At 41.1% G+C, this 26373-nt stretch overlaps 1 protein-coding gene across 1 annotated transcript in view; it reads right to left on the minus strand.

Annotated features, from left to right (window-relative positions):
• The window catches only part of KCNK2 (potassium two pore domain channel subfamily K member 2), a 104423-nt gene that overhangs the window by 52126 nt on the left and 25924 nt on the right, over positions 1–26373 (minus strand). Inside the window, exon 3 of the mRNA XM_018553711.1 lies at positions 9278–9395. Within this exon, the coding sequence (XP_018409213.1) occupies positions 9278–9395 (118 nt within the window). The remainder of the gene's footprint in view (positions 1–9277; positions 9396–26373) is intronic.

A 26373-nucleotide genomic window follows, 5' to 3' on the forward strand; every position in this document is an offset into this window, starting at 1 on the left:
TTTGTTTTTTTTGCCAGGTGCACTGTTAGGAATTTAAAAATAACGTTCCCATATGTGTTGGACCTATAGTAGTAAGTGAAGACTGGCAACATCCTGTTTTTGTGGGCTTTGGTATGCCGGCCTTTACATACAATGCAGTCCCATCCAACAGAGAACTCTGCCAGACATAGCTGTTATAAATGTAATTTTTACTTTGCTGATGTTTTCAAATGTGCACTTTAAAGCATATCTAAACACTACATTAATATTTGCTAACCCCTCACCTCCTCCTTGCGCTAATACTGAGCTTGCCTGGAGCGACTTACAATACTTCGAAAAACTGTATATTCCCTGGAGCTCCGATATACTGAGTGTATCCCTTTATATATAGTTGGGGCTGGTCATCAAGGTCATGTAACCAAAAATAGTAAGAGCACAAAAAGGTAACAGTGTTCCAAGTGAGGAGCGCTGTGAAAAGTGGTTACTGAATAGACCGAGACCAGTAATTTCTTATAAAAGTATAAACTTTATTATGATACAAGAACATCAATTTACCGCACCAATAACACCGCTTCTCAATAGTTTCGTAAAAGAACAACGCTGTTCATAGCACTCATACATTCATTCATTCATCCTATGGACCCCACACAGTCTATGGCAAACAATATCTTTAAGGTTCCAGGAGGAAATACTCCCAATTCAACACCTGGTTCCTATAGGTAATTATGCCCCTACTAGGCGATGATGTTGGATCAAAGAGATGAATGTTACAGATCTACTTTGAGATGCAACTGTAACCAGTTTTTCTTGCAAGTGATACATTCGAGAATATAATAGGCGAAATCTGTTTGTTGATTATTGAAGAAAGGAAGTCTCTATGATTAATGCGGCTTGAGGATGATACAATCCACTGGGATCATGTATATATTCATACTTACCTTATTAAGAGCTTCAATCTTCCACTGATACGCCAACCTGAGGTTCTGCGGGGGTGGGATCTGTGTGATCACACTGATTGGCTGTTTAGGATGAAGATGATCCCACCCCTGCTGGGTCTCAGAAATTGAATCAATGACTTGCTGGTAAACAGGTGACCAAAACTCCCAAAAGATAAGTCATATGAAGCCCCCAGCCATTGTACTAATATTTTAGTTCAGGGAGAAGCTGGGAAGGTATCTAAAAATGATCCTATAATTTAGCTGCACTTATAGCACCGTTGGTCGTCTATGTAGGCACCAAACCTACAGTAAGTTTTTAAAAGTTGCTTTTCGGCTCCCTTGGTTTGTCCAGTGCTAAATTTCACTTACAGAACACTCTAGTATTGAGGTAAACTGTATTAAACATAGCCGGAAGTAACTTTGTTTTAGTGATAGTAGAGATATAATGTTGTTCCAGAGCGTTTCTTGTGCATGCAGTTTGTAGCCCGGAGAAGGGGGCCTACTCACCAAGCACTGTTGATGCCGGAGAAGGTTCAGCGGGAGATACTTTGTTTCCTTGTATTATACATATTGCTGTGACAAAGCTGTACTTTATCCTACCGGGAAAGGACACACGTGACCGGGAATGATTTTAACAAATTGAATTTCCCATGAGAAAGAAAATAACACGCTGCATCACGCTGGCGTGACTCACCTGTTATTACAGATGGATGACTTTAGATTTATGGCAAATCACATATGTTTTTCTTTCAGTGAGACATGTAAACAGTGTTCCAAGACTCCAAAAAGTTTGTTTAATCAGATCTGCGGTCAGCAATAAAAGTCCTGTTTATACTGACATCCATCACACTCTAGGTACACAAAGAGCTGGTGAATGATTCAAGTTTGGATTAACAATAATGGAAAGACAGATGTCCTCATTTTCTACCTATACAGCTCAAACATTTGTATTATATTGCTTATATTTTATCCTGCTTTAACCTTTCAAAATGAAAAATTGGGACATTTTAATCCTCACCATGGTCTTTCCAAACCCTACCCCAATTTGACCATGTTTGAAGAGGCTACTTTTGAAAATGCCATTGGTTTTAGGACTTCAGGACAGTCCTGCTAAAGTTGGACCTTTGGGAGATATGTAAAAAAATAAGGAGTTATACATTAAAAAGTTTTTATAGCAAGTGTTTAGTAAAACCACTTACATAGTAACAAAATACAGTCCATTTAGATGGGAAGCTAGTCGAAGTTACCCACATTCAGCTGGACTTGTCATGCTGAAGACAGGTCGACACTCATTCCTCAGCCCTAATGATTGTCAGGAACATATTCCAGAATTTATAGTCACACAGGGAACTTGAAATGTGTCAAGGCAGATGTTGATTGTACAAGAACATAATGGGAGGAGTTAAAGTTTGTGAATTCTAATTACAATTCTATTATAATTACAAAATCTAATTACCGTGGTGCCATGAAATTTTGCAAAAGTCTTAACAGTTCAATGTGCATGGAAATAGGTGGTAAGGAGACAAAAAACAGTATTATATGTCAAAGGCCCCCACCCTGGTTAAGGAATAGTTGCTCCAGTTTGATATAGATTACCCCTTTTACCCATCTTTTCATGAAGCTGGTGTCCTACTGCAAAATATCCAACTCACTGTCTTTGAAAGAATGTCCCTTTTCCTTAAGGACTTGTTTACACCAGCAGCCTTGTCCTTGCATGGAAGTAAACAGTGCTGATCCGCTGATTACAGTGCATTTCACTGTTCACTTTTTTCTCTTCACAACTTTATTGAAATGTCACAAAGTGGCATTTTTCATTTTATTCATTGTGATGCAGGTGTAGTGCGTCACAACACGCTGCAGTGAAAAAAAGGAGTGCATGTCCAATCAGGCAAGCGGAATGGCTTATATTCATCACGGTGTAAAAGCACTCAAGGCATGCAAAATAATGCCTGCTACATAGGTCTCTTAATTTATATTGTTGTATGTCACTCTAGCATGTCTGAAATGCATTTAAAACCCCTACAATTGCAGCTTGATGAATCAGGGCCAAAGAGAATATACAAATAGCAAGTCCATAGTATCTGACTGCCACATTTTCACACTGCTGTATAAAGGAGAATGCAGAGCACTTTATATAATTTTTATATTCCATTCTGTGACTGGAGGAGTAAAGCAGTTGGTGGGGTTGTGACATCATCTCTCCTTCTCCAATCACAGAATAGCTTGTATTCTTTTAAAAGATACAAAATATTTTATGAATGGATGATAGTGAAGAGTTCGCTTGAGTCACATCTCTACCTCTCTTCAGTAGCCGGAAACTCGGCTTTGTGTGCAGGGGTCCCTAGTAATGTCCTGACTTTAATGACAGCTTTCCTGCTACCTGTCCATAATTTAGACATACTTGTAAATTGTATATCAAGCAGTAAAACTTTTTGGATAGAATAGGAAGGGATTATGCCTTCTATTAGGTTTTTATTTCTATCAATGGCTCCATTGGTCCTGCATTGAACATGACAATATTGAAGAAGCCACGGCCAGATATTAGTGAAGAAGTGAACGAGCATATAGTGATCAGCCATAACATTATGACCACTCGCCTAATATTGAGTAGGATCCCCCTTTGCTATCACAACAGCCCTGACCCGTTGAGATATGGGCTCCACTAGATCTCTGAAGGTATGCTGTGGTATCTGGCCACCAAGCCATCAGTAGCAGATCCTTTATGTCCTGAAAGCTGCAACGTGGGGCCTCCATGGATCACACTTGTTTTTCCAGTACCACATGCCATAGATGCTTGATTGGATTGAGATCTGGAGAATTTTGAGGCCAAGTCAACACCTCAAACTTGTTGTTGTGTTCCTGTAACCATTCTTGAACTATTTTTACAGTGTGGCAGGGTGCATTATCCTGCTGAAAGAGGCCACTGCCATCAGGGAATACCATTTCCATGAGAGGGTGTACTTGGTCAGCAACAATGTTCAGGTAGGTGGTATGTGTCAAAGTAACATCCGCATGAATGGCAGGACCCAAAGTTTCTCAGCAGAACATTACCCAAAGTTAAACTTGATTCATCAGACCATACCTTCTTCCAAGTGGACACAGGTCAACATAGTCACCCTAATGAGTCTGTGGCTATGCAGCCCCATACGGAACAAACTGAGATGCAGTTTCTATCAGAACCAGCATTAACTTTTTCAGCAATTTGAGCTAAAGAAGCTCTTCTATTGGATCGCACTACACGGGCCAGCCTTCACTTCCCTTGGCCACCCATGATGCAGTCGCCGATGCACCAGTTTTCCTTCCTTTCCTTTTCCTTTCTTGGAACACTTTTGGTAGGTCCTGACCACTGCAGACCCGGTACATCCCACAAGAACTGTAGTTTTGGAGTTGCTCTGACCCAGTCATCTAGCCATTACAATTTGGTCCTTGTCAAAGCCGGAAAGTCAATCGAATCCTTACTCTTGCAACATAATGTTGCGACTGATCGGTGTATAATCTTTGATATGCAAGGAAAAAGGGGTTTGCCCAAACTAGTGAAGTTTGGAGTTTAGTCTAATTTGTTTCTGGCCTTGGAACAAAGTACAAGCATTTTCCCTTTAGCTCAACAGAAAAATTGAAGCAGCCTGAATTTCATTTCACACAGCATATAATAATATAGTGTAAGAAGGTGTTTGGACTGTTGTTGCTGATAATTGCTGTTGTTTTCTGCTAGTGTTTATGGAATTGGGCTAAATAAACTTTTGTTGGTCCACACTTCTGCTATGTTGACTTACAATACCCTTGTGCTGTTTTTTGACAATTATAACAGTTTAAAAGTACTCTAATCCTGTTAAAAAATACTATTTGGCTCAATTGAGCTATTTGTTTCAGCCAACAGTATGTATTTAGACATGTGCAAGGATGAACAAAAGCTTTCCAAAATTCCTCAGTTTCCTCTCATCTCCTTTTCAGGATACACATTTCACACACAACAGCTCTAACAGTCTGCTTCCAATACTGGGGAGGTGTTTAACTACTCATGGGAGATATTAGTTACTCAGGGGAAGAGTTCATTTACTCAAGAGAGGTGTTTAGTTACTCAAAGGAGGTATATAGTTAGTGCTCATATGTCATTCAAGTGTCATTTGGTGGGTTTATGACATGAAAAAATATTTGTAGTGTAGTCTGAGAGGGAATAGTTTCACATTATTCAGGCTAAAGCATCATGAGGGGCACTGATAAAACCAATGACTGACTCCACAGCAAATGGAAATACAGTTTATAACATTTGTTATTTTAGCTGCTTACTTTATTGGAGTGCACTTTAAGAACTTTATGAAAACCTACATTTCAGTCTGCAAATAAACTTCAGCAAATGACAAACAGTGCTTTAAAGAGTTCATTAACCCACATCAGTTGCTATTTGCGCCGTATTTGCAGAAACAACCAAGATTATCTGATTACTTGTAGGAAAACAGGCTTCCATGCCCAAGCAATGAGTTCTGGCCTAAAGGCTGTGTCTGCAGCCTTCCTTAGAATAATATCCTGTGTCCCTGCTGATCCTGAACATTAACATTAGATCTAAGGTGAAATACAGCAGCTGCCAGCAGGCCAGCACTGTCGCTCTCCAGAAACGGCTGTCCTGCTGAGCAGTGTTGTGGAATGCGAGTTGTCGACGACAGCTGAGGATCTGTATACAAATATTTTAGCAAGTAGGTGAACTGGTTCCAGTTTTTCAAAAATTGCACTGTAAATCATGCAATTCTGATAGCCAGCGATGGCATTTTATATTCACTTACAGTCTACTGGAGAAGTAATTTAATGCTTTCATAGCAAAGAATAGAATTGAATAGAATACAATAGAATATAACAGAATAAAATAGAACACAATAGAATAGCGTATCTTCCTATACAAAAAAGCTGGCCATAGATATGGAGAGACAGTTACCTAATCTGGCCATTTTTGGGATAATAAGAAAATATTTCTGAGTCTACTACAGCAACATATCCTACCCCATCGACTGCTCTTAAGGGGGAAATATTAATCGGACAGGATTTAATACCTTATCCAACCCCCTGAGATAGGAGCTGTCAGCAGTGTACATGCATTTTCTATATTTTGTCTTATTGAGGAATTCTAACTGTGGACGAGGACTGTCAATTTTAAATATATGGAACATCGCAGTGAACTACCCAATTCTGAGTCAGACCTATATCTCTGCAATGAGCAGCAGGCGAGCTAGACCTTTACAGAGAGGCTTCTACATCCACATAGAGAACAAGGGTTCTTCTCTACACCATGCTGGCAGGAGACAGACTTTTCTACTCTACTCTCTACTTATATGGCTGCTTTCTATAGAAAACAGTCTGTAAGATTTTGCACACCTTTTGTTTTAATGTACTTGCAATGTATTAAGGTGATAGAAACTAAAAATTCAGTCAGACTCTAAACCTAGGGTGAGCTGAAAGCTTCAAAATGTGATAGAGTTGAAGGCCAGCCCAATCCCCTCAACTTCTACACCTCTGTATTGGTCCATTGCTCCCTGATTGGGGACCTCAGTATTGGCAACAGAAAAGTGCAGGAAGCAGGCATGGTTGAGGCAAGCCCTCACTACCATCAGGAAACTACAAAAGTTGCAGTTTTAGCACCCTGGGAAGACATTTCCAGTTGCCTGCAATTTATAAAAATGGCCACATGCAGATTTTTTTCTCACCAACTTTCTGAGATGGCAAAGAGGGACACCCTCAGCACAAGATATGTAGGCAAGGGACACATCCTTTGTCATGCCCTCAGTTACATATAGCATAAAGAATGAATGCAGTAACTGGTTAAACCCACACATAATAACACAACACAACAATATCAATAACATTAGAGATTTTATAAAAGGTTTAGTACAGTATTACACCTTTGGTGGTTAAATAGTGCATTATTTCATAGAGCTGTATACCCTAGACCAGGAAGAGGGACATCTGAGGAGTAACGAAGGACAGAGGGATTGGGTTCAAATATAGGAACAGCACTTCAAAATCAGGGACAGTTAGGCGGCATGTCCAAGAAAGAGGCCTTTATGTTGTTTTTATTTTTTAAAACACATACTAGTGGTTAAGATGTTATGTTCTGCACTCCTGGTAAATTATTAATTGACTCTTTTCCCCATCTGTGTGCCCTGACACTTCAATGTTCCAGCCAGGTTCTGGAAGCTTGCCCTGTATTATTTAATTGAAAATGTCACACTCTGAGTGTGGATGTTCTTTGACTATGAAGTGCTCAAACAAAGGTAAATTGTACACTTTTTCATTTAATAGGAGAAATGTTATGGCAGAGAGCAGCACCGCTCTAACCATAGCAACAAAACCATCACACACAGGAAGAAACAAGTGTGAAGACACACATAAATAAACTTTTCTCTAGCTTGTAACATATTAAAGTAGGGTATGTTTGGGCAAAAAGGAATACTATATCTCTGCAATACATGTGCATCTGCCCATGTTTTGTCTCCTCTCTCTGCAGCATGTGGGCAGGGGACAGGCTTTTCTACTAAAGCTGCGACTGTTTTCTAATGAAAACTAACTGCAACCTTTTACACCTGCAACTTGAATGTATTTAGCTGATTTAAAGTAAAAGTTCAATCGGGTTTTAAGAAGGTCGTAACCAGTGAGGACTAGTTTCATGACCCCAAAATAACATTTTCATATTTTAAAAAAAAGGCCTAGTAGACCTTCACAACAATACACATTTCTCTTACTGGGCAAATTCATAGAAGTGGAAAAAAAATCACATAAAATTAAATCATAAATCTTAGAAGTTTACAATGAACTCACCAAAAAATGTTTGCCTAACACTAGACCTTACAGTAAACCCATGCTTTGCCCATTCAGTAGCACACAGTACAGATCAAAACCCTGACTTGCTTTTAGTGCTGCTCCTAACTCTCTATATCAGAACTGCTATGCAGGGGATTTTAGAAGGTTAATACTGTTTCAAATACAAATACTTATTTTATGCATGCTTACATATAATTGCAACTGGTTTACACACATTATTTTAAATGAATGTCTTGATTTAGCTTTAAACTAGCACAGTGTTCAGGCTATTCAAGTTTTTGCATAATCTGAACAAGCAGAAAATAGGCTTTAAAATAAGCCATTGGTAACCTCTGCAACTGCAGGCATTGTTGAGCAATTAATCCTCACATTTTACAACAGAAGCTGTAAAGTAGCTCAAGTCTAGTCTCAGCGCTCTGCTCTCTTCTCTCTCCTTGTGAACCTCCTCTGTGTTTTTTATCAGAGATTTAAAGGCTGCATGCAATCTCATTTAGCTCCAGCACATGGCTGCCCTCTGTGCTATGCTCCTCTCTCATTGGGACCCCCTTTGTCTTTAATTGGCATTGTGCTATCATGTATCATTGTGACAAAGAAAACAGGATGCAAATGTAGCCATTGATTAATCTAAGGAATTGTAAATATAAGCAAAATGGGCTCTAATGTGGGGTTGTATTTAGACATCAGACTCATCTAGGCACTAGTTTATAACGCTTTTGTAAAAGTTCTGCCTCGTGTGCTTGTGTAGCATAAACTAATGTTACAATGTGCTGTTGAAGGCAGCATACAGTCTGCTTTATATGCAGAGCTTTTTTAATCTGTGCAGACCTGCTAACAAGAGCCTTCTGACTCTTCTCAAAATCCCCTGTGCCCCCCTTTTGTAAATGTAGCCATTAATGTCCAGAGATGAACATAAAATGAAAACAAACTCAGGAATAAGCCCACCAGTGCCATTATTGTAAATAGAGTCCTGCATTGATAAGTGGAATGCACATCTCTTGCCTATAGAGATCTATTGAGTGTACTTATAGGTTTTGTCAGCACAAACTCTGCAAAGTGACTATCTTGTCACAAAAAAAAAAGAGTCCAAAAAAAGCTCCTCGCTTTTGAATAATACTTACCTCTCTGGTAGAAGGTGACTTCTAATTTTGCTCTCTTGAAGAGCTACGGCAGCTGAGCAACCTTCAACATTGAACACACTTCCAGGTATATGGGATGTCGGAGTACCCAGGTTTGTGCTATGGTTCAATTGGTTGGCTCTTACGCCACTACTATGTCCTATAGTTATGTAGGAACCATTGGATAGAATCACAGTGAGCAATGGTAGACAAAGGCATCCTGCACCCTCTGAGCTGGATTCAGAAGATGAATTTTACCCTCTGCAGCTCTTTAATTAAGGGAATGCCAGTCACCGCCCACCAGAGAGGTCAATGAATGTAATTCATTTTTTTTTCTTATGCAGGGAGCTTTCTTTTAGACAGTTTAGTTTGTGGTGACAGAGTTGTTTTAATAACAATTTTAATAAAGAGATATATAAACACAAAAGCAGGTCCTACCTATTGTAGTTATAACAGTTCCAGCAAAGAAGAACGAGCTCCCCAAGTCCCAGTGGCTGTTCTGGCTGGAGCCGTTTCCCAGAGGTATTATTCCCGCATTAATGGCAGCCATTACGTGCTGTAGGTTTGAAATAAAGTTGTTAGCACAGAGCAGTAATGAAAAAGGAGACATCATTTTTAGAATGCAAGCAATTTCTGTATCTGCCATCTCCCACTGACCACCTTGGCTGTGGGCCAGCATTGTTTGGCCACAGCTGTGGTACACAGTGGGAATGTCTTCCATATGCTTCAAATGTGGCCTTCAGCCGAGGCTATGAAGCATTAAGAATGAAATCTTAAATAGGAACTAAACTGTGGAAACCGATCAGAAAAGGCAATCCTAGGGCAAAGTATTAATCACCAGTAGTGCTTGTGGGCTCCTTGCAACCAATTGTTTCCGCATTACCAACTTACCATGCCTTGATCTGCACTGCGTCTGTGTGGAGGCAGCCATTTTAGTAGAGGAACCAAGCTTTGCTGCCTCACATCAGAGATACCCCTTGATGACTGTTTTGGGAATATTTAAGAAGCAACAGAAGATGTAGAAGAAGCACCAATACTAAGATGCAGAAGCAGGAAGCAATAGCAAGGAGATTTTTAAAATTCTGGTCCTAAGGTACAGCTTCTTCTCTAGCACAAGGAAACAAAGAACAGCACAATAGTGACATTATCAAATTTCCCTCCAAATTTCCAGAATAGCAGTCAGACGCAGCAGTGCCTTAGATAATCTCACACTACAGATATACAACTGTGAGCAGGGGTGTCCCAACACTTTTTGCTGCCTGAGGCCTGGCGGGAATGGGCGGTGGGTGCTGGTGGTAGATGCTCGGACCCGCAGGGGGTGCTCGTTTGCGGGTGGGCTGGGTCCAGCTCACTGACGTCATTGGTTGCCAGGAGCTTGGCAGGACGCCAGCCACAAAGTTCCAGGTTGCTAAGAGCCATCAAATGACCCAATGAGATACTGCCTCAGGCTTCATTATAAGGACGGCCCTGACTATGTGGCTACAGAAAAGTATTGCCTAGGCAGGAAGTGAAATGCTAATTTTCAAGAGGTATTCAAGGGAAAAGTGAAAATTGTCAGAATACTGTTAGGGCATAAACAACATTCTAGACATTCCCTATAAGATAGCAAATTAAATTATGCAACTCGATTTTTACTTTGTAAAACACTATTTAAATCAAAGTTGTTTTTTTATTTTGACAACGACAACACAGCAGTTTCTATTAGGTGTACAATACATAGATCTTGTAATTGACACTCGCAATTTCAACTGGGCAAATAACGTAAACAATTGAAATATCAAAACAGAAGGCACCTGCGCGCTAGGGCGCACATCAGAGAGGCAAGGAAGCCAAAGAAGAGGTATTAGAGAAGAGGATACAAAGAGCAGGGTAAAGGAGAAAAGGAAATATCTGGTAGCAAAATGGCCCCCCCCCAGGTGAAGCAATGCGATCAGAGAGTCGTTATACTGGTGGAAGGAATGCCCGGATGAGCATATGTCATCCAAGGGTGCCAGACCTTCAGAAATTTCTTTTGAGTGTCCAATAGGACACAAGACAATTTTTAATTAATAAAAACCGAGTAAAGTCTACGTCCAACCCCCACAAAGTGGATCTGCTATTTCTTCCATGCTTGTGCTACGGGTAAAACACTATTTAATTAACAATGTATATTTTTCTAAATTTAATTTATGTATAAGAAATTAGCCTTAGAGCTGCTGAACTTTGCTAGCTGGAAGACATAACGTTTTCACACGTGGCCAGAGCTCAGAGTTATAGTCCCTGCTTTGGAAACAGAAACCTCTGTCCTTCTATCCTCATATGTCCCTATTCTTGGTCTGATGTATAGACCTCCATAAATAACTTTATTATTTAAAAAGTATTTTAAGCCAAACATTTTTTTCTTTTTGGATAGAGCGGTGAGGATTCAGAAATCCTACCAGGTTTTTAATTGCCATCTATGTCTCAACTGGGGAAATCCATCCTCTTAATTTGTCCTGGTGACAGAATAAAGTCATTACACTGCTGGTGGAGTCTTCGGGAATCTGTGAGGCCCTACCAAACAGCCAATTTGAAGAGTCTATCTTCCCAGGCAGCAATGTGGGCACCTGAAGCACCGAGTCCAGAAGAAAGAGGACTCGGGACCCTGCATGTCATACAACTATGGATTCAGGTAGGAATTTGAGCCATTTGATTAGATAGAGGTGGGTAGTTAAAGTTCATCGGGGGTAGGCCCCAAGCTGGAGTACAGCTTTAACTATGAAAACAGTGTTATATTGCTCTAAACCTTTCATCAAATCTCTAAATTATTGTACCGTATATACTCGAGTATAAGCCGTCCCGAATATAAGCCGAGGTACCTAATTTTACCACAAAAAACTGGGAAAAAGTATTGACTCGAATATAAGCTGAGGGTGGGAAATGAGGCAGCTACTGGTAGATAGATACCAATAAAATTACATGAATATTTATTTAAAAGAAAAATAACCTAGCTCTGTAAGTGGAAAAGGGGGTACAGGGCTACATATCATGTACTACGGATCATTTAACCCATTCATATTAGCAGAGGATAATTGTAAATCTATTGTTCAGTGCATTCTATAAGTAGTATATAGTACATTGACATATAGAGTGCCTGCAACAATACATTTACAATGATCCTCTGCTAACATGAATGGGTTAAATGATCCATAGTACAGGGCTACATACAGATCATTTAATACATTCATGTTAGTATCATTGTAAATGTATTGTCTGCACTGTATTAGCAGTATATACTCTATATGTAGTATATACTGCTAATACAGTGCAGACAATACATTTACAATGATCCTCTGCTAACATGAATGGGTTAAATGATCCATAGTACAGGGCTACATACAGATCATTTAATACATTCATGTTAGTATCATTGTAAATGTATTGTCTGCACTGTATTAGCAGTATATACTCTATATGTAGTATATACTGCTAATACAGTGCAGACAATACATTTACAATGATCCTCTGCTAACATGAATGGGTTAAATGATCCATAGTACAGGGCTACATACAGATCATTTAATACATTCATGTTAGTATCATTGTAAATGTATTGTCTGCACTGTATTAGCAGTATATACTCTATATGTAGTATATACTGCTAATACAGTGCAGACAATACATTTACAATGATCCTCTGCTAACATGAATGGGTTAAATGATCCGTAGTACATGATATGTAGCCCTGTACCCCCTTTTCCACTTACAGAGCTAGGTTATTTTTCTTTTAAATAAATATTCATGTAATTTTATTGGTATCTATCTACCAGTAGCTGCCTCATTTCCCACCCTCAGCTTATATTCGAGTCAATACTTTTTCCCAGTTTTTTGTGGTAAAATTAGGTACCTCGGCTTATATTCGGGACGGCTTATACTCGAGTATATACGGTATTTACTTTTTTAAATTGCTAATCAAAAGAAGTAGCAGGTTAAGATCTTCTGTACGTTTAACCAATCATATTGTATATCTGCATTGCTCCTGTTCCTCTAAAAGGGGGGCGTGTGAGGGGTGTGTCCTCCACCTCCATTCAATGGATCCCTCTTTCTCAGGACACTGGGAGGTTTGCACAATATTGCCTATGGTTTCATATGACGCTGCATTTACCATTTTAACTGTAAAACACAAAGCATAAGATGTGCCCGTTCCATGACGGTTGCTAGGCAATTTGAGCTATGCCCCCTAAAAACTGGCATAAGGTCTGCTACAAGCATGACAGCTGGAGAGTGTAACGAATTGTATTGATCTAATGCAGAAATTACAGAAGATATAATATTTCCAGAAAACTGTGATGTACTTCCAGTTCTCTCATTCACTTCCATCTGCCAGACACGTAATAGAAGTACTGAACCGCACATATTAAGGGGAATTCTTACTACTAATTACGGAGAAGGGATTTTTCCTTCAGTGCACTCATGAGCAACAAGGGAAGTCTTTAAAAGAAATGTTTCATCTTCTTAACTATTATTTTTTTTCAGATAAATATATTAAAGAGTTAATCTTGTAAATAATTTTATCAATGTGTAATAATGGTCTAAAACCCTTCTTTTTATGCATTATTGGTGATCATATATATATATACATACATGGGGGCAGCCATATTTGAACTTAGTACATACTCAGGTCATAACCTCTGCCCCTCTTTCCTCCTCAGTTGTCCCTCCTATTGATCTGATGTACAGACCTCTAACACATAATGTAATATTTAGGTGTCTATTTATAAAATATTTGAAAAGCTATACGTCCAGTATAAGTGCATGTACATCGTTTCTGTAAATAACCAGCATGCCCTCAGTTACAGGGATGTTTTGCACAAAGTATAAAGCTGTGGCTGTGGTGCAAATGGGGCAAAATTGAATTTTACTTAAAATATTTTCTCCGGTTTAATGTTATTAGGCTATTATTGTAAGCCATTTTGTGGTTCAATGTTCTAAGGTTGTTTTTCGTTGAATGTTCTCAGGCTACACTGGTCTACAAATTTTGGGAAATTATCGACATCCAAGATAAATGTGTTAATTCTGGAAAATTTCGATTAGATGAATTAGAAAACAGGTGATAAAGGTGCTGGTTGGTTGGCTAAAGTTTTCAAGATATTTCACAATAAAGACACAAGCGAGTATATTTGCCTACAAGGGAGGGAGGGGTCTGATGATCATGGTGCCTCTTAACCAGGGGGTGTCCTAAGGCCGGGTGTCATCTCTAGACTGGGTGACACCCCGCCGTGTCATCATCATCGCACGCATGACAGCATCGCGCATGCGCAGCCATCTGATTGACGCCTGCTGGCGGCCATCTTGGTGATGGACACCGGCAGAGAGAGGAGGGGACGTTCACCCGGCGGGATGAGGTATGCCGCCGGGTCCCCTCCTCTCTCCTGACACTGTCGGGCTCTCGGTCCATGACCGAGTGCCTGACTTTGTAGAGGGGTTGACCTCTGCAATGGTGTCACCCGGGTGCGGGCCGAATCCCCCTTGTGGCGCCACTACTCGTAACTTCTCGACAAAGTACAGTAGAACAACGAAAATGGTACCACATGGAAGTGTATACATTTATCTTCACTTTGAGACTAAAGATTATTACCTGACCGTAATTTATTGTTCTTTTATTACAAGGTACATTTGTCTTGGTCAGATCTACGCATCATACAGTTACATCTGGTGGCTTGTGAAAGTGTCATTGCCTAACATTTCCAAGGAACAGTTGCATGATATTTTCCTTCAGAAGCCAAGATGCCTCAAAACTGTGTAAACAACGCCGATAACTTCTGCTACATTTGTGGCGAGGTTACATTTGCATCTCAAAAGTGCAGTATGATGTCAGTGGTAAAAAAGGCATACCACCTATGTTTTGGATGCAAAAAAGGGGATCAGGACAAGAGTTGGGCCCCTCATTATTGTTGCATTACATGTGCAACTTATCTGCGTCATTGGCTAAACAAGAAGAAAACGTCCATGTCTTTCACAGTCCCAATGGTGTGGAGGGAACCCACCATAGGAGCGACTGTTATTTTTGCATGGTTTCCCCAATTGCAAAAGGGAACTTAATGAAGAAGAAGTGGACCTTGGAATATCCAAACATTCCATCCACACTGCATCCTGTACTCCATGGTGAGGACTTGCCTATTCCAGATCTACCAGAATCCTACTCTCTAGACTCAGATGATGACAAAGACCATGAGCAGGATGCAGCTTATCCGGGGCCGTCCATGTAAATGTAATGCCGTTAATATAAAGCATAAAAATGTTACATGAAAAATGAATCAATGAATGGAAAGTTATGTTATTGGTATCAATAAAAAGATAAATAGCTATATCACATTTTGTAGAAAAGTTATGGAGCATAATCGCACACTCCCCTTGTAATTTTGAATTATTTTAAAGCAATTTTGAGCTGAAGCTGTATCTTGGAAAATGGAGCCAATTAATACTCAGGACTTCATTTTCCTTTATTAGTGACCCAATTCTGGTAAAATTTAGCTACTTCCATTTCCAAGGCTTTCGCTTTGTAGACCAGTGTCAATTGTTGGTTAAATTGTGTCAGGTTATTGTTTTAGGCTTTTTTCTCCTCTGGCTAAATGTTCTTAGACTATTGTTTTAGTCTAATTGTTAGTCTATTGTTTTTGTCTAATGTTCTTATGCTGTTTGGCTACTGTTTTACCCAACATCCTTATGTGCAATGCAGGACCAGTGGTCCTGAATTTCTACATAAGGACACCCAGGGCCCATCCACATACGTGGAGCATATTCCTCTACAATACAACCCCCTAGACTAGACATGTTATTACATCTTGTTGCTATCTTGCTGACCAGGGTTCAGTTTTAAAGGAGAACTATGGGGTAAGTGTTTTTCCCCATAGTTCTCCTAAGGGTCATGGGAGGACACAAACTAGCTACAGCTCGCAGTATACTGAGATCGCCGCAGCCGGGACGGATCCCGACATTATTGTCGAGATCCACCCAGCTGCGTGATTGACAGCTGGATCTGCCTATCTAGAGGCAGAGCCAGCTGTACCCGCCCCCTCCCCTGTCCGTTTCGCCACTCAGCGCTGGAGGATCGGAGGGGGAAGAATCCCTGTAGGGAGCCGTGACTGACAGTCATGGCTCTCTGCAGGAAGATGATCGGGAAATGAGCGAGCGACGGTATGTGTTCACTCACTTCCCGATCTATTGAGCCGACGTGTGACAGTTTCATTGTCACACGTCGGCCCGAACTATGAGGTTGAGTGAAAATCACTCACCTCATAGTTCTCCTTTAACTAACACAAAATGTTTTCCCTACACTAAAACTTTTATTCAACAAGGTGAAAAAGCACTTGTGGGTTTTACCAATTATTTTTAATGCATTCATTATTCATGTTCCTCATAAATAAGGGCATGGCAGGGGTGTGTTGTTTCCCTTCATAGATTGTGCTAAAAGGTGAAGGTAAATATTGCAAAGCAAAAGAGTAACTCCACTTTTGATGAGAACAAAATCCCCTCTGGGTGATCAAATGTACATTGTAAGGATCTTAACAAACTTTATTAAACTGTTACCTTTTTCTGCTGTGAAGAAACAGCTGTTTGTTGCAGCATGCCCTTTCCAAACTCATTCCTAAATGGGAGGGTCTGTGTTTAATCTGATCAGCTGGTGGACTTTCTGTGTTGTATTGAGGAAAGTTACAGTGTCGGCATCCCTTTAGTAGAAATTAACCCTTAGTCAGTATCTCACCAAAATGGGATGCCTAAAATTTTACTCGTATCTTAGTGCAGACGTCTGTCAAAGTACTGTAAATTAGCCAATCATAGAGGCAGGAAATTACATTTCTGGGGCAGTCTGTAAAACAACTGTGTACAGTACGCCTCCGGGTTGGCATATTGCATTGTATTTTTTGACAGTTTTAGAAAATTACAGCAGTTTTTTAAATGGAAAGGTGATTTTTAATAACATTACATTGCAAAATGGCATGTGCAGCAATGATATATGCTATATTCACTTTTTTTTAACGTTTTTTTCATTTTTACTTTTTAAAGTGGAGCTTTCCTTTAAATATCTATTTTGGTTGGACTGTGCTTTGAATATTTACCCTTTCGGACTCTATCATCAGTTTTGTACACATGTGGCAGATCTTCAGTCCCTGAGTGAGCTTAGATTGCTCAGAAGCCAATGTACCTTTACGGCTTATGTGGTAACTCCAAATCTCTCTTGTGTTCAGTTTGCCTATTACTATGTATGACCTTTTGTTGGTGCTCGCACAAACCAGGGTAGGCATTCCACTTTACCGACAATACATTAAGTGCAACATGCTACTTCTAATCCATATTTACAAATGTATGCAACTGAGACCTCTACTTTAAATGATATAAACGGGGTAAGGTTAGATTGCCTTTGCTGGCTAGCAGGGATAAACACGGGAATTTGTTAATTAAAAACACAACATTGATATTGTATAGATTCAGTCTTGCTTGAGGAGGAAAAATAGAAGATGACAGGCAACAGAAATAAACACATCGGTATTCAGGATGGTTTACAAGTCAACAGAGCGGAGATTGGAAAGACAGGCTCAGATGAGTTTTTTGTTAAAGCAGCTGTTGCTGAATTCAGCCTTGAATCATAGTGCTGCCCTTACACAGAAGACATTGAATACTCAACCTCCCTGTTATCAGTCGCTGCTATGGTAAAGAAAAAATGTCCTCTGGGGATCCTAAAGAATCTGACACTATCCTGCTTCCCTGCCACTTGTTGTGGTTCCCCCCACTGGCCCTTACGTCACTACAGGATACAGTAATAACATAGAGGCTGGTGGATTGAACCACAGAGCGCAGCAGGGGCCAGTAATCCGACAACCCTGGAAATGTCAGATTCAGTAAGGTTTCAGCCAGCAGTTTCTCTTCACTTCTGCAGAGATCGGCTGTGTGGGTAGCAGGAGAGGTAAGTGCTAAGTCTTTTTGTGCTTTGTACTGACATCTTTAAAGGGTAATTCCACTTTCCCAGGTGAATTTTGGAAAATGGAATTACCCCCACCATTCTGCCCCCTCTCCCCCCACTCCGCTGTTCTTATCTGTCCAAGATCATTCCTTCCCCTCCACGGCTACCTGTGTAATACCCGTACTTGGGATTGCAGCCCTGTGGCATGTATTTCAAATGTCACTTGCAAATGGCAAGCACTCATTGGTTAGCACGTTCACCTACACTGTCAGAAGCGCTTCTCACCTAACATCGCTGACCAATGAGCGCTTTCCATGTGCAAACCTAATTTGAAATACATATCCGGGGGATACAATCCCATGTACGGAGCATGGATATTACACCCGGAGCCGTGGAGGGGAAGAAAATATAATGGACAGGTAAGAAGAACAGGGGGAGGGGGGAGGGGCAGATTGGTGGGGGTAATTCCATTTTTCCAAATTTTCCTGGGAAAATGGTTACCCTTTTAAGTAATGTTAACACAAAATGTAACCAAATTTGAAAGTCTTCAGAGTTTCCTTGAAGACTTGAACTCTGCCAACTGTCAGCACAGTGCAGATTAGAGCAGCCTTATGTTAGTAAAAGACATTAGATGGTGCTCTAATCATCAAACAATCTTTGTTTCAAACGACGATGGCATAAACAAAAATGCAGACAGCCTTATTTCTGATATAAAGAAGCTTGCAGTGTGCAATTAAATCAGAGTGGGCAATTTCAGTAAAGGAGAGGATCCTGTGCAACTGTGGAAGACTGAAGAAGGTGTGGCCTGAGTTCATCTTTAAAGAAGAAGTGTTATAAACCCTTGCAGTGGGGCTACCTCAGCACTGCATGGATTAAGTGCTTGTTTTGTTTAGGTGCTAAAAAAAGTTATACTCACCTGATCTTCTGAGGCGGATGGCTTTTAGACTGGTCTCTGGAGCCCCTCTCCCCTCCAATGCAGCGGTCTAAGGATCCCTGAGTCATCACATTATATACACAGTGTATAGACAGGAGGACACAGAGGGACATACCATCGCTGATAGCTGAAAAGGAGACAGGCTTCAGGAACCGGAGTAGCAGCCAACTGGCTCTGCATTTTGGGTGAGTATACCTTATTTATTAAGCACTTCATCCTTGCAGTGTGGGGGTAGCCAGAGTGCCAGTGTGGGGGTCAGAGTTCACTTTATCCATGAATGTATAGCTATACTCTATACAATGATCACAGCCGTTCCTATCAACTGTGCACCATAATGTAAAGCCTAAAAGCCACCTTGCTCCTAGGTCTAAGCCCTGCCCATAGTAAAATATTTCATCCATTTGCCATTGCAGCCATTAAGGATACATTGTTTTGCATCTGTTTATTTCTAGTGTATATAGCAGCAGGAAGGTTATGGAATAAAGTGAAAACTCATTAATACATTGTACAGTAGTAAGCAAACTATTCTTGAGGTGTGTTTAGACTAGACAGCTCAGTCAGCGAGAACTAGAGATGTTTCCATAATCTCTCTGTGTTCAGCAATCACACGGCAGTCTTGCTTATAATAAAGAAACACTGGCAGCAAAACCATATTCATCATTCTGTATGTATTCCCGCGTGCTTGGAATCTGTCATAAACAGAATTATTAGTGCGTATAGTGTACAGAAACTGTAGGAGAACTAGATCAGTATTCTGGGCGAAACAGCAAATTCAATCATAAATGTATCATATGAAAAGTTTTGGTTGTGTCTGCTCTTCCAATATAACATTCTAAAGGAAAAATCATGTCCCCCAGAACTTTAACCAAACAGGCAGCTCTGCCCACGGTGCAGCTAAGGCAGGGGGAGTCATATATATCATGTCCCTATAATAAAGCAGCCTGAGGTGCCACCTTTCCGGCCAGAGCATCCCAGGTTGCTAAGAGCTCTGCAGAGAGATGTAGAAGGGCCATACATATATCCCAACCCATCTCTGCAACCTGGAATGCTTTGGCCGGAGTCCCGCCCAGCTCAATGGTTGACATCAATGGTTGCCAGTAGCTGAGTGGGATGATGACTAGAGCCAGCGCTGGGGGGGGGGGGGGGGGAGTGGGGGGGGGGAGAGAGATGATGCAGAGGCCCACCAACTCCCCCATTAGCGTGCACCACCAGCACCCCCAAAACCTCACCCACCCCTCATTAGCATGTTCCACCAGCACCATCCCACCACCCGCCTCAGGCAGTGAAAGGTCTAGGGACACCCCTGTATGTGGTTAATTGAATCAGACTTGAACAATTGTTATATACTGTATACAGTATATATACTAGGACTGTCGGTATTTATTATTGTAACATAGCACTATATTGAGCTGCCACTTCGAAAAGCACTTGACTTGTGGAAACTTTGATCACAAAAGGCATGCAGAGGGCAAAACGACTAGTCAGCAGTATTGGCAGTTGGCTCCCTGCTGTTATTTTCCCCAATACCGATCGACCATGGCTAGTTCCTCATGTCACTGTATGGAGGTGGTCATCCTGATAGAGGCAGGACTTTGCTTCCTCATGTCACAGCTCCCTTCCGGATGTCTGGGGTTCTGATAATTGAGGAAAGAGGGGGTGTGGATTGTTCAAGAAGCAGCAGAAGAGGCACAAAAAAGAACAGATCCACAGAATGAATGAAGCAGGGAGGTTCTTCCACTGCAGGCCCTCAGGTACAGATTCATCTGCAGCACGGCTTGAGCAGTGAGCAGCACAGGATTGACATCACCATATCTCACGAGACTAGCAGTCAGAGGCAGTGTAATGTTAAAATGTATACGGACCCTGCTTGCAGCATTTATGTTGTGTTTGGACTCAGTGCTATTGGAACGATGCACTCGTTTTGGAAATCCTTATGCAGACCCAGCCATCAGAACTGGCTGGACCATATAACCTATGGCCACTTTAGAAGCAAGAACTTTCCTCATACTAGGGAACGTACCTTCTTCAAAAGTGATTGGGCAAGAGGAAAGAGTTGGTCCAACATCCATTCACCTTACAATTAGAAATGTAAAAAAAATTAACAGTGTAATTTGTCTCAAACTTGTTGGAAACGAGGCATTTATTGGATTTCCAGGGTGCTCCCGCCAATAGGATAAAATAATAGACATGTGCGATTCGTTTCGTTCCGAATCGAAATTCGGACGAATTTTCGGAAATTCGGACATTCGGATGTATCCGAATTCCGAATTACAGACATAACGAATGCAAACGAATCCGAATTTCCATTTCCGAAATTCGGTAGCGTTAGTACGAACGTTCGTTTCGTTTTCTGTTCTTATTCGTTTCTTATTCGTTTCTTATTCATTTCGTTCGTTGGAGCAAAGTGACATTAGAGAAGTAGAAAAATATTTTTTCCCCCTTAAATGTCACTTTTGCTGCAAACGAACGAACGAAACGAATAAGAAACGAATACGAACAGAAAACGAAATGAACGTTCGTACTAACGCTACCGAATTTCGTCCGATTCCGAATTCCGAATCCGAATTGACTTTCACACCCGAATCCTGAAAAACGAAATAACACATATCCGAATTTAAAACGAAACGAAACTAAACAAATTTTTTGGCAGTGCACATGTCTATAAAATAATACTGTCCAAATGGTAACGTTTATTTCTGTTTTTCTCCCTTTTTTTATCAAATAGTCAATATTTCAGTATGTTGTTTTCTTTCTTGTCTTTTGTAATTTATATTTTTCAACATAATTACTGCCTAGGGATTTTATGAAATGTAAAAATGTATATGTTGACCCTGTGACTCCGAAAGAAAATGTATTCTTTGTAAACTGCGGCAGTTGACTGATGAGAATGAGACGGCCAATCTGATTGCATGCGCATTAGTGTCAGTGTGCAGAAGCTATCATTTCTACCGAAGGCAAGGATACATATAATTGTCAGCAACAGGAATCCATGTGTGTGTGGGTGCTTGTGTGGGTTTATATGTTACCTATCACAGGCCTCAAAATTTCCACTCGCCCCCTCGCAATTGGCGAGTGAAAATTGCAGGGGGGCGAGTGGAATCTCATCGAGGAGCGCCGCCGGCGGGACCAGAGATGGGACACTACCGCCGACAGACCAACTGATAAACTACAGGTGGTGGCAGTTTAGCCTGAATCATGTGTCAGGTGCCTGTGCACAGCTGGAAAGGGGATTGTGCAATGATACCATCTCCCAGGATAGCGTCTATAAAGCATGTGAGAATCACCCAGCAGCACAACCCTTACTTGCACTAGATTGCCCAGCCAACTAGGTTTCGGATGAGTCGGATGAGTCTCCTTCTAGTGGCTGGTATTTTTGCAGGGTGTAAAAATTGGTTCACAACCTTGTTTTGGCTTCCTTGAGAACAACCTCGTTTTACCTTCCTCGAGCAAGCTCTTTCCTCATCCCTGCTCTTCCGGAACAAAAATCTTGCTTCAGTTAGCAAGCCAATGTAGGCATGGCCTTCTGACATCAGGAGTAAGCTATTAGTGTGTTGGTTATGGTTGTTTTCTGTGTCCAGATTGTAGAACCTTGGGTTTTTGTGATACTTTGCAAGAGCTGGAAAATTTCTAAAGACACATGTTGCTCAGCAATACTTTTCACATTGTCTGGACTTCCTTGCACTTGTGCCCTCTGGACCCACATGCATGACAGGCAGGAGCGCCTTGGATGATTTTACACTGCAGATATACCACATTGAGGCTCAGGAGTGTCTAGGCACAATTGTCCTACTACTTCAAGCAATTCAAGATGAAAAGTAGAATTTTCAGTGAACTGCTTAGTAGACATGTGCACTGCCAAAAAAATCGTTTCGTTTCGTTTTAAATTCGGATTTGTGTTATTTCGTTTTTCAGGATTCGTGTGTGAAAGTCAATTCGGATTCGGACGAAATTCGGTAGCGTTAGTACGAACGTTCGTTTCGTTTTCTGTTCTTATTCGTTTCTTATTCGTTTGCAGCAAAAGTGACATTTTTAAGAGGAAAAAATATTTTTCTCCTTCTCTAATGTCACTTTGCTCCAACGAACGAAACGAATAAGAAACGAATAAGAACAGAAAACGAAACGAACGTTCGTACGAACGCTACCGAATTTCGGAAATGGAAATTCGGATTCGTTTGCATTCGTTATGTCTGTAATTCGGAATTCGGATACATCCGAATGTCCGAATTTCGATTCGGAACGAAACAAATCGCACATGTCTACTGCTTAGGATCAATTAACATTTCTAAATGTTCCCTATACGATAGCATGCCTTCGGTCTTGTTCACTTTACATATCATTTTCTTGGTTATGTGTTTAGATGAAGCATTTAGATATTGAGGAACGCTGAATTAAGTTTTACTTGCTTAGGAGAACGTTACATCAGAATACAGCATTATACAGAATACAGAGAGCACTTCCTGTATATGTCATAGATAAGTATGAACATACAGACTGGCATAAACTAGCATTGCACTACAGCGCCATCTACAGCTCAAAAAAACATAATATATGCTGTTGTATTTCCAACAACTTTGCTAATGGTCGACCTGAAAAGGTAACTGAAGTCATAAAGGCCACCAAAGACGGGGGTTGGAGCAGAGAGGGAAGCAAGCGGCATTTTGGCTTCAGATTAAAGCTGGCCATGCACTGGTAGATTTTCATTCAAGCCACCCACATTTTGCATGGAGACAGTCATATTCTCCAATTATGCTGAATTAGGTTGCTTGAATATCCAACAACCTTATAAATATGAATAAATGTTTAGTAGACTTTTTGCTTTACTTTTTATACACGTAATACCGAACACTACTCTTAGAAGGATCTCTCTCATGGATTTTTGTCTCTCTTTTTTCTTGTAGTCTTTGCTTCCTTCTGCTCATCCAGAAGAGTGGAGTCTGTTATGTGGGAAGCATTTCACAAAGAACATACAGCACTGGAGAGCCACCAGCAAAATCTAACGCGTCCTTCCTAATTAATGACCAAAGCATCTGTAGTAGAATGCACGTGTCCATATACCTTCACATAAGTACGCATCTGGGTCAACATGTGTATACCCACACTTTGTACTTTGTATAGCCAGGTGTAGCAACTAACAACTATAGTCACACTGAAGGTTCCAGGAGCCAAACATATTGACTCCTTGCTGGTGATCACAGTCAGTTTGCAAGTGATCACATGGCAGAGCAGTGTTACAAAAACACTGTTTTGTCATAGAGATTTATCTCCCTTGGTAGTGTCTTGCTGATCCTCTTACCTCATTGTAAATCTGCTATACGGGGTCTGTCTAATTAAAAATGAGGGCGCCTCTTTTTTTTTTACATACCATTCTGGGGGCGGTAATAAAAAGTGTCCATTAATATTAATACTACTGCCTGACATAGATAACAATCTACTTTGATTTGATCACATGATGATTATAAAAATGTTATTCTGCTTTACTCTGAAATAAATCTATTGTTATGATTTTTAGGTTTGTATAGTTGGCAAGCATTATTGTTCAATTCTTTTATCATTTATAGAATATCTAAAGTCTCTAAGGATGTGATACACTCACAATGTTTATGGCGGCCAGAGACAATGTAATCTTTGTCGAGGCTTTAAGTCACATTGAAAGTTAGAAGCAGAATTTTGTTATTAATTGGTAGAAGGAGAACTTTTTCACTCAATACAATGAAGTGATTTCTAATTCCTGGGGTGACTTTTCACGTGAAGTGTGCATTTTAATAAAAGGTAGACTCGAATCTATGTCTCACTTCTTTCATCTATACCTCTTTTCTTGTCACTTTACACCTAATACCTAACGTGCAATAGCATCTGCGTTCAACCTTCTTCCATTATCCATGCTAATGCAGTCATTTCAGTTTTTCTTGTTACAAAGTGAGCTGTAGAACAGATATGTCTGACCTCAGGAAGAGATGGAACCACTTGATAGTATATCTGTAAATTGTATCATGTCAGACAAGAAAAAGAGCTCTGCTATCTAATTTAATACTATGTTAGGGTTATTGTAGCTTGGCTAGCTGGGGATGAGCTTATTAGATATGCCTATTCTTCCATGACAATTCATGAATCCAACTTATGATCTCTATACAAGTCATTCTTGGAGCAAAGTTCCCATGTACTTTGCTCCAAGAATGGAGATTGTAGTCCATCACAGGAATGAGCTTGGATAGGCTCCAATGTGGTTAGGTAATTCAACCAGTACCCACGTTCCATCCTGATTATGTGCACGCTGAGCCTGCACTGATTAGGTGCAATAATGTCAATGAGTGCAGACCTGGGCGATCCGGGACACGTGTCGTGCACAATTGCACACAGCGATTGCCGCGCGGCCCCGTTGACTTCAATGGGGTTACATCTGCGTGCAATCACAAAAAAAGGTACATGTACCTTTTTTGAGACACACGGCTGTTTTAGCCGCGATCGTGTACAGCTGCACAAGTGGAATCGCAGTGGGAAATCGCGCAATCCGCCCAGCATGACTGGGGTGCCATTACAAAATAATGGCACCGCCAGCGCAATCGTCGGTAGTGGGCAATTATGTGACCGCATGGCAATCTGAGCGGTATCATGCACGATACCGCGCCATGATCTTGTTACTTTCCACCTACTGGACAAAACAACAAGTTCACTTTACAGAAGGGACTTTAAGCATATTCAACCTGCCTTCAATGTTCTTCCCAAACTACTGTCAGCCTGCCCACTACTTTTAGGTATAGAGGAACATGTGAAACCCCCCTATCTCCTCGCAATCCAGTGATCAATTCCTGGGCCAGTGCTGCAAAATGGGGGAGAACAGAGGTCCATAGCTGTGTAGAAGATTAAAATCAAACCTCACACAGGACGGTGCCAGAAGTTTCTCCCGGCTCCCGCTGCACTCAATGGGACTTCTCGTAGGTTCCTACGTCACTACTGGGTCCTAAAGTGACATAGGAGGAAGGAGATGGAGGCACAGTGCACTGCGTGGGACACAGGAGCTCAACAAGCTCAGAAGGGTTAAATGCTGAGGATTCCGAGATCCTCTCAGCACTGCTGCAGTCAGAGGAGAGGAAGGGGGAAGGGCTATTACACACCGTGAGAGGAGCCGACAGCAAGAGCCGGCAACTGACATCGCTTGGGTATGTGCAGCTTACTTAGAGAGTCACGATCCGGTTTGAATACTGTGTACGGGCATCAGGTGGGGTGATTCCCGGGCACAGGATTCAAATCCCGGACTGTACAGGTGGCAACCCTAGTCGCGACCCACCTTCGGGTCACGACCCACTAGTTGAGAACCAAGGGTCAAGAGAACCCTGCAAGGGAAGGGGAGCCACTCTAACACTAGAAATGTTTCTATGTAAATTGCAGAGAGATGACAGGGGAAAATAGAAGGCAATCATCAAACAAAGTAGGTGCAGATATTTGCTGTTGTCAGGGCCGTATTTCCCACAAGGCCACCGAGGCAGCGGGGAGTAGGGGGGCAGCACAACGCCAGGCAGATAGTTTTTCTCTACATTTAGCCCTGCTGTGGGCAAGCAGGGTAAATGTAGAGCGGGGAAGCCACCACTCGGTTTGTACAAGCGATCTCAGCAATGCCACCGAGATCACTTGTAATAAGCCTGCAGGTCTGTTCCCCGCCACCCCCCCCCCCTTCATGGTCTT

This window comes from Nanorana parkeri, unplaced genomic scaffold (genome assembly GCF_000935625.1).
Source record: "Nanorana parkeri isolate BGI_ZX_2015 unplaced genomic scaffold, ASM93562v1 scaffold1, whole genome shotgun sequence".
NCBI lineage: Eukaryota > Metazoa > Chordata > Amphibia > Anura > Dicroglossidae > Nanorana > Nanorana parkeri.